This window comes from Rosa chinensis, chromosome 6 (assembly GCF_002994745.2).
Source record: "Rosa chinensis cultivar Old Blush chromosome 6, RchiOBHm-V2, whole genome shotgun sequence".
Taxonomy (NCBI): Eukaryota; Viridiplantae; Streptophyta; class Magnoliopsida; order Rosales; family Rosaceae; genus Rosa; species Rosa chinensis.
This window is the reverse complement of record NC_037093.1, coordinates 9,891,292-9,901,018: the sequence shown is the minus strand read 5'-3', so window position 1 is coordinate 9,901,018 and position 9,727 is coordinate 9,891,292. Positions and strand designations below refer to the sequence as shown.

Here is a 9,727-nt window from a genome sequence, read left to right as displayed (position 1 = left end):
GCCTGCTCCTCAGCGTTTCCCCCGCAACCGTTAGTCATGGTGATTGTAGTGGGATGACCTTCTGTTCAAGGGTTCCCACAGACGGCGCCAATGTTGATATCTCAAAGTCCAGCGGTAGCTGGACCCTAGCTAACGCTGATCCGGTGAGCGGATCGGTACTTGTGTTGTTCTCGAAGCTCCCGTTACCTGTTAAGTGAAATACAATGGGTGTCAGAGGGAGACCGCGCCGGGAGGTCTTCTGCTCTCCGATGCCTAAGTTAGTCAATGTATTTGTGTTGACAAAGTAACAGTAGATAAGTATTGAATGCGTCATTAATGAGGAGAGAGGAGAGAACCTTTTATAGGTGAGGAAGAGGTTGAGCTTCTCTTTGTTTTCGATGTGGGACTGACATGCTTCAGTTCCCAGTTTCAGAAGCTTCTAATGCCATCTTGGCGTGGCGCGTGGCGGCGCGTCGGCGGTGATCTGAAGGTGGTCCGACGCTGAGGCTGTAGCCTGCCTGGCGGTGTGTCTGCGTGTCATTCCTTTAGTTGGAATTAGTACATTTGGCGGTACAATGAGCGTGGCCCATTATAGCTAATTATGTTTGCAACTGTACATGTATGTACATATACATATTTGTGCCCAAAAACATGGAAATTACTTGTTCTAAAGTTCAAATTTAATGTTGACTAATCGAATTTCATTATTTCCCTAATCTTGTACTTTTGGTTAAACTTTGTGTTTATTTATATATATTTATTTTATTTTCATTATCATGCTAGGAAATGATGGAGAATAATGGAAATGCACTAAAAAGTCAACCTTAGAACATTTTCTTACTCCGGCTAGGAGAAAGTGAGCTAGACAAGGAAGAAGGAGCGGCCGCCTGAACAAATGAACTCCAAATGAGCTGAAACTCTGCAGATCAATTCTAGACATTCGAAGAAACATTTCTTATGAAGAGTGCAAGAGCCAGATAGAAGTGGAAGACCTTCAAACAATCAGTCCAATTTTCTGCAGAAGCAAAACTGGAAAACTGGACCTGTAAGGAGTCCAGTAGCATTTCCGGCCCAACCACTATTCCAAAAACTCTGAAATTCTAGCAAGATGATCTACACTCATAAAGGAACATTTGTTATGAAGAAGTCATGAGAAAAATCTGAACTTTTGGTGGAGAAATAATTGAAGGAATAAAGGGGCAGAAACTGACCTAAAACCAGCTCAATATTCACATGTTCATGTTTCCTACCCACATGAAGAAAGCTAGATGCTTTTCTCTTTTTCCTTGGATATATTTTTCTACTCCATTCTCTTTAATAGATCATCATCACTTCCATGTTTCTGCACCTTCATGCTTTGCTTCACTACTACAAAAACTGCATCACACAACACCAATCACACAACGGAACAGAAATCATCTGTTGTGTGTTTAAGTAAAGTCTATTGTACAACGGTATTAGTGATGTTATGTTGTGTGAATGTCAACAAAATGATAACTTTTTTATCATAACTACATTGCACAACGGAATTAAGTATTTTCCGTTGTCTGAGTCTTAGAAAATTTAGCGGCAGATTTCCCTCCACTCTGGAGTCTTGGTTGCCTCTTGAAATCTGAAATTTGGGCTACTAGGCACAACGGTGCTTAAGATTTTCGTTGTGTGATTGAAAACTAGGCGCCAAATTTTGAGGAAGCTTACTTGAATGTCGCAAGCTATAGAAATTAGACAACAGATTTAAGCTATTCTGTTGTGTGAAGAAGGAACATAGGCGGTAACATTTTGAGCCAAAATGTTGTAGGCGGCATGTTTCCCTCCGTGTTTCCAAATTTTGATTTTATGTACAGCACTCATACAACAGATGGTGAGCTTTCTGTTGTGGGAGTGACTTTGAGATTTTTTTTAAGTTTAATTGTCATGCCGCATCGTGTCCAAAAGAAAGAAGAAAACAAAACAAAATCTCAGAATAGCCTCAGAATACAAACTATCAACCCTCTCTCGACCCCCTCTCTCGACATACAAACTATCAACCCTCATAATAGTCTCTCCATCCCCTGCGTCTCCTCCCCCATGGACACAGTCACCGAGTCCCACATGGCAGTCTCCATGGCCGCCCTCGGCGGCATCGTCATCCTCCACTCCAACGCCGCCTCCTCCGACCAGGCCGCCATGGTCAGATCCGTCAAGGCCCGCCGCGTCCCTCTCCTCTCCGCCCCCGTCTTCATGTCCCGCGGAGACCGCATCCACAACAACGACGTTTTCGACCACGGCGCCAATCCCTACGTCCTCGTCACCGAGTCCGGCGGCCCCAGCTCCAAGCTTTTGGGCTACATGGCGAGCCGCGATTGGGTGAAGCTGGCGAACAAGGAGGTCAAGATTTACGATTACATGGTTAGCTGTAAGGACATGGTTTTGCCTTGGAGCTCCGATTTGGGGAAGATTGAGGAGTTCATGGCGGATAAAGGCCGGGACGTGGCGGCGACGGTGAGGGACGACGAGGTTGTCGACGTTGTGGGGAAGGAGGACGTGGAGTCCATCAATGAAGTAGACCTCAGATTCTTTCGTTTCACCGGCGCCGAGTCCATCAATGAGGTAGACCTCAGATTCTTTCGTTTCTTCATGAATTTGGTGTGGGTCTTTTCTAAATTGGGTTTAATTACTTCTTTGAAGCATTGGAATTTAGGGATTTATTGATTCTTGAATTTTAGGGCTTCTTCAATCTTTGGATTTTGTGAATCAGTGTTTGTGGTTGTTCATCTTGGCACTGCGTTTTGGTAATGCTTGTTGCTTTTAGGCATTCGTCTTGGCTGCTCATCATCTCATTTGCTGTTCAACGAAGGTATGCTAGCTTCTTTATCATCGATCTTTGTCATCTCAGTACCATCAAGATTGCAATACTGCTCATAGCAAAAGTTTTTACAGTACGTTCTTTGGGTCTTCTTATGGCTTCACTGGCACATGGAAGGAAGCTCTTGAATGGGGTAAGGCAAAATTACACTTCTGTTTTGTGTTTAAAATTGCATTCTGGTATTATGGTGTGCCAAAGGTTGCTTACCTATTTGTTTCTTGCAGCTTGTTATTTCGCTTTTGCTTCCATGTTTGATATTCTCTCAACTCAGACAAGCAATCATTGGGGAGAAAATTCTCGAGTGGTAAGAGCTATTTCTGCTGGTCCATGATTCCAATATCATTTTTCTATTTACCTCATCTTTGAAGTCGCAGTAACTTTCTTTGTATATACGATGTGAATATCTTTTGTTTCCTTACTTGAGCAATTCGAAGTCATGGAGTTCTTTTATTGCTTTTCAGATTTTGAAACTTGGTTAGAAGTTTTAGAAATGGTATCTAGTTTGACAAGAACTATCTTACTTTTTGCCACTATATATTTCGGAGCTGCGTACTTATGAATCCCTCCATGTTTCACATGCATCTTTAATTGCATTGACCGTTTCCTCTCGACTATGTTCATTCCCGATGTCTTTAGATCAATAACTGGGATTTGAAGTTTGACACCATTTTCTGGTGCTTTGTTCTTTACAGTCTCTGGTGGGTGGATGAAAATTCTGGGAATCTTGGATACCTCAGAGTCTGAAAGCCCTTTGACACCAATTTTCAGGTCATCAAAAGCATACAATTCTTTTTATTTTTCTGCAGTACTGTATTCCTCATCTGCCATCTTAACTTTGTTGGTTAGTTGAGAGGTTTTGGCTGGAACTGTGTGAGAAGATGCCTAGGCCTTTTGAAGGTAAACAAGGTTTCACAAGGTGCATGGTTCTGTTTGTGAGTGAGGAAACTTGGAAACTACTGCCTATTTTATATGCAATGGAGAATGCAAAGTGATCCTACTCTTAACAAGGAACACTAACTCAGGTTCTTTTTTTCATATTTCATACTATGAAAGTCGACTAATCAATTAATCTGCATATCATTATCTGATCACAAAGTTAAGAGGATTGATTGGTGTATAACAAGTCTTTGTTTACTTGGACTAGAGATATGGTGTGAATCGTTTATGGCCCTCACTGGTTGATATTATCTCTTTCATCTAAATAAAAACAAAAAGAGTTGAAAATGTATATTACTGGGGTGCGGTAATGATATTTAATTATTGGCACACGAGGCAGGTCGCAGAGGGGATTGAGAAAATAAAATAAAAAATATAGAGAGAGGGAGAAGAGAAGAGTCAATTGTGTTTTGGCCCCCAAGCAAAAGCAAGGACTCACCCTCGAATCCAATATCAGCAATCAGCATAGCATTTTGTTGTTGCTGTATATTCATTCTTGTTCTTGTTCTTGTCTTTGTTGTTGTTGTTGATATTTCATATATGGGTTTTAAATCTGCAATCTTCTTGTTGTTGTTATATATCACAATCACAACGCTACAATTGGTATCGTCGTCTTCGCCTATCTGCCCTCCCCAGTCCGATTTGTTCCGTATCACTCTTCAATCTCAATGCCCCGCCGCAACCTCCCCCTACCCACCCCTCCAGGTATGGTATAGGGGTACCCTTTTTCTCTTTGATGTCTTTTTATTTCTTTATCCAATCTGGGACTTTCTTTTGTTCTGCTCTGGAAATTGGGATTTTGGGTTTCTGTATATGCAGTATACCGAGTAGCATGTTTCATCCAATTTTTTCAGTGATTGAAGTTGTTATGGAATGCAAACTATGCTTGTATTATTGGGATTGTCTTCGTAGTTCTATCATCCCTGTCCTTTTGCTGTTCTATGTTAGTGACATTGGATATTGATGTGGCATATTCTTTATAGTAATTTTGAAGCTTAAAGTTTGTTTGTTGTTTGCAAACTTCTGTTATTTTCCTGAAAATAACCTTCTTAATTGTACTGGTGACATTTGTTGAGTAGGGCTATTTAGCAAATGGTTATGCAAAAATTTATCCCCTCTTGAGGAGTGGCCATGTGTAAACCTCGTATAAAGTCTACTATCCCTCTGGCGGTAAATGGAAACTGTAGGTTGCACGGATATTGTTTGTCTTTGATAATTGTTTTTATTCCAGAAAGTATACAAAAGGATAATAATCCAGTTTTGAAAACATTAGTCTTGAGTTTTCTTTACCCTTAATTACACACACACACACACACACACACACATAAAAATTCTGCCGCTTTTCTCTGCATTACCTAAACCTAAACTGTTTTTGAATTCAACTCTTGGTTGTTTGAGATATTGATTATTAGCTTTTTTAGGTCATAAACACAAGACATGCCTGTGACAAATAATGTTAACTTTCTGATCATGTCAGAATCAGATCAGTGGTTGTTGACCTGGTGTTCATATGGAGTTTGATCCTTTGAATATCATGGCTTTTATTTTATTTTATTTTATTTATTTATTTTTGTGGCTGAATTTAAGTGTAGCTTCCATTCTGCTCCAGATTCTGTGTTTCTGAGCTGAATGTTTGAAGTTTGATGTCAGCTCTGTGCATGTGAGTCTACCATGGATGCTCCCATTTATAAGCTCGTTTTTTTTTTATTCAAGAGAAAAGGTTCTCTTTAGACCCTACCTTTTAAATTAATGTTCACCATTTTTCTGTTATAGCTTTGGAATCCATGTAATAAATTAAAATGATTAGTTTAAGCATAATTATGTTCAAGGTATTTCGTTACAGACAGTGTTGGATGACACGGTTTGTATATCTCAATCTCTCTAGGATTTTGTGTGAAACAAAGGCTCCTTGGGATGCCCTGGTTCTATTATTTTATCTAATGTAGTTGAGGAAGCAAACCTTTTCCCCAGTGATTTCTATTTCAACTTCAATCTGAATGGCTGGTTGATTTCCTGCTGTTATAGTCTCACATATAGTCCTTGAAAACAGTGATTAAGTCTATGGTTAAAATCTCTCTCTTCCATAAGTAGTTACCACTTGGATGATTTTATCGTCAATATATATTTTTCTTTCTTTCCTTTTTTCTTAATAAGCTTCAAAATAAAAATTTAATGTTATAACTGAAGGATTTAACACTTGCAAAACCTACTCTCTCTCTCTCTCTCTCTTTTTATTTATTTATTTTCCAGTGGAAGTTGTAAATATGACATTATATAATGTTGTTATCTTCAGGTGGATGGGAACTTCATTGACAGAGCGTTAGCATCAACACGGAACACTGGTTATACTTCTGTGCTCTTTTACGCTTCCTGGTGCCCATTTTCACGCAAATTGTATCCTATTTTTGAAATGCTTAGCTTCATGTTCCCTCAAGTGGAACATTTAGCAGTTGAGCAATCTTCAGCCTTCCCAAGGTGCGAGCTTTTTTTCTGATCTGCTTTGTCTTTTAACTTTGTGTAAAATTCCTTCTTTTGCTTTGGATTCTGAAGCCTGCATAGCTAGATTTTGTAGGTGAAAGAAATGCTGAGTTTGATTGTTGTTCTGTTTGTATGTTACTATAGCATAGTTTGATTAGCAAAGGATGGAAAAGATTTTTTGCCGGTCTTTTACCGTTAATGTTGCATCTTTTACTGTTAATGTTGCATAATATTGTTGCCTTTGTGTTTGATGATAAATAATTTCCTGGAAAACAATTTTTTGTACAATTACTATATTTTATCGCATCACTTCCTCAAACAACCAACAGAACCAGGGTCATATTTATTGGAATGTTGTGAAATATCTGTAATTTTGTAATTTCTGTAATTTTGCTGTCTTTGAAGTTGTAGAAATATCAGCATGTCTTTGGCCTGAACTCACCTACCTTTGATTTGTTTTATTGCAGTGTATTCTCAAGATATGGAATCCCTAGCTTCCCTTCTATTTTAATAGTCAATCAGACGTCAAGGGTCCGATATTTTGGTCCAAAAGATCTCCTGTCCCTCGTCCAATTTTACCAGAAAACCACAGGTAAGATTTTTTCAAATTTAACAAGACTTATGAGCCTTGTTAGTCGTAAGGGTAATTCTAGGTGCATGTCTGAGGTTTCCTGTTCTCCTCATGTCTGTTTGTGAAAGTAGAAAATGCGGTTGGAGGCATGCAGCCCGTTTTTCTTTAGCTTATCCTGTATTCATCCCTTATCCAGTACTTAAATGTTTTCGTTTGTGAAAGTTGAGTGTATTCGTCTTTCTTGGTTTCTCTAAAGTGAGGTTTTTATACATTTCGTGCCCTAACATGGAACTATATACTTCATTTTCAGTCAATTATTGCAGTGCTAGTTATCACTCTTGGCGTTACAAAGCGAACTCACAACTGGTGAGGATAATATGGACAACAAGCTTGATTCTCTGTTTGTACCTAGAATAGAAGCAGTTGGATGGCTATTGTTAAATTATACATATTGGTTTTTCTGTTGTTGCAAATTCTTGACAGAGTATTGGGTGTTTTGTATCTATAAATATGGTTTTCTGTTTCTCCAAACTTGAAAGCAACATTCACAGTATACTAACTTAGATGAATGTATGGATGATTGATAAATACTAGCTCTTTTGGTACATGCTTGAATTAGAGTACTTCAGTACTTAATATATAGAGCATTATTTTTGTGCAAATATTCCAGGTAAATAATCGATAATGAACGAACAATAGTAAATTAAATTACGTTGTATGAATACGCATGTCGTCAGTCACACAACAAACCACTTATAATCACACAATAGTATCTATAAAATTATGTCGTCACATTAGTACTCACACAACAGAATAAATGGGTATCAGTTGTCCAATGTTAAATCACACAACGGTATAGAAACAATGTGTTGTATGACTTGTGAAGAATTCAACACTGAGCCTCACACATACAACAGTTACTTATGATACCTGTTGTGTGAAGGAACAACCAACAACAGTCGCCATATATTTCTGTTGTATGATAAGTTAACCAACAACAGCGTGTACTTACTTCTGTTGTCTGAGTGTTATTTTTCTGTTGTGTGAGAAGTTAACCAACAACAGCATGTGCTTACTTCTGTTGTCTGATCACCATCGAAAATGCCCCACATCCAATTTTTGGCATTGGCATGTGCAGAATTGGTGCAACGGTTATAAGCAATGCGTTGTGTCTATGATATTCAGATAACGGTGTTTCACCGTTGTGTGAGTGTGCTCATCACACAACATCGAGATAGACGACAGACATGGTCCACATCACACAACAGATTTCCACCGTTGTGTGATGCAGTTTTTGTAGTAGTGCTTTCATTTCATCATTACCTCATCTTTTACTTATTTTACAAACCACTCCCATACTCCACTTTCATTATTTTTCTTTCTCTCATCATTTCACTCTTCTTTTTCTTCCCTATTTAAACACATTCTCCTCTCACTCTCAATAACCAACTCCTTCATCCCATTACATCTGATTTCTCTCTTCATCTCCTTCACAAAAACCTCCATCTCCACCTCCCAAAATCCAAACCCACAATACCCAATCTACTCCATCATCAACACCACAACTACCATCTTCCACCACCATAAACTTCATCACCACCACTCAAAGTTAGCCAAAGGAGTATCATATCTTCATCACCATTTCATTCATCATCACCATCCAGAAGTTCATTATCCATCCATTCCACCATCAAGGAGGATTCAAGGAGCATTGAAGGAGAAAAATGAAGGAGAAGCTACCCATTGATTTGTCAAGCTTCAACTAGTTCTTTCTTCCCTTAACTCTTTAATTTACCTTGATTTACTTTATAGATTTGATGCCAATTTGTATGATTATGAGTGAGCAGTTACTTTGTTGGGGCTAGGGTTGAAAGTCGTAGCCAAACTTGTATAAATTGATGTTTTAATTGACATTTGTTGTTATTTGTGATTTTCATCGTCATATGCTAATTCAAGAAGTGAATGCATTCATTCAAACTTAACTATTTTGAATGTGTTGTGTTTTTCATCTCATGAAAAAATGTTTAGGGAGTAGTTAACCTTGAACATTAATAGCATGATAGCATCCTCTATGTGCATGTGAGGGTAGTGAGTTAAAATCACCTAGATCTAGGATTGGTTTGCTTGCTTGATTATCTAAACTCAAATCTTTATGCATCTAGGAGCAAGGAATTGATACTTATCCGGTAATATAACTTGTTCTTGGGTAGTTAGTCTCGCACTTATCTGATGGAAATTGATAAAATAAAAGGAGTTTAAGCCTTTGTAGTCTTATCCGGATCCAAAGAGGGTAATTGGGAAATTAGAATAGCATCACTTGTATTTGAACTTCAATACTTGCAAGGGAGGTTAGTGGTAGACAATCCAACCCCTAACTTCATCCATTATATTACTAGTTTAGTTTAGAGTAATTTAGTTTATATTTGAGCATTTAATTTAATTTGGTTCATTACTCTATCCAACAAACAATTTCACTATTACTACAATGCACATACTCACCATGAGCCTAGATTTCCTTGTGAATTTAGGTTTGTGATTGTACATTTGCATATTCTAGCTCTCCTTAGGTTAACACCCTAGCTATTGAAAGAAATCCAATCCTCGTGGGTTCGACAACATTTCTTAAATCCCTATACTATTACTTGTACCCCTTATACTTGAGGGTGGCTATTTGGCTAACAAGTTTTTGGCGCCGTTGCCGGGGATTGGTGTAAAATCCGATTCCTAGCTCTGTTTGCCTTTGGGCAAGCTAGAAATTTTCACATGAAGAAAGCTAGATGCTTTTCTCTTTTTCCTTGGATATATTTTTCTACTCCATTCTCATTAATAAATCATCATCACTTCCATGTTTCTGCACCTTCATGCTTTGCTTTCATTTCATCATTACCTCATCTTTTACTTATTTTACAAACCACTCC

General features: G+C 38.3%; 1 protein-coding gene across 1 annotated transcript; it reads left to right on the top strand.

Moving 5' to 3' along the window:
• The first annotated feature begins 3,852 nt into the window (after positions 1-3,852).
• LOC112170788 (5'-adenylylsulfate reductase-like 5) lies at positions 3,853-6,978 on the top strand. Its single transcript, XM_024308085.2, has 4 exons — positions 3,853-4,465; positions 6,054-6,235; positions 6,706-6,830; positions 6,941-6,978. Exons 1-4 carry the CDS (start codon positions 4,301-4,303, stop codon positions 6,976-6,978), a joined length of 510 nt encoding a protein of 169 aa, XP_024163853.2. The 5' UTR covers positions 3,853-4,300.
• The last annotated feature ends 2,749 nt before the right edge of the window (positions 6,979-9,727 follow it).

Bases quoted from the DNA above. Each gene is read 5' to 3' on its own strand.
- LOC112170788 (XM_024308085.2), top strand. From the start codon at position 4,301: ATGGGTTTTAAATCTGCAATCTTCTTGTTGTTGTTATATATCACAATC. The intron at 4,466-6,053 runs GTATGGTATAGG...TGTTATCTTCAG, and splicing joins CCCCCTACCCACCCCTCCAG to GTGGATGGGAACTTCATTGA. The intron at 6,831-6,940 runs GTAAGATTTTTT...TTGTGAAAGTAG, and splicing joins ATTTTACCAGAAAACCACAG to AAAATGCGGTTGGAGGCATG.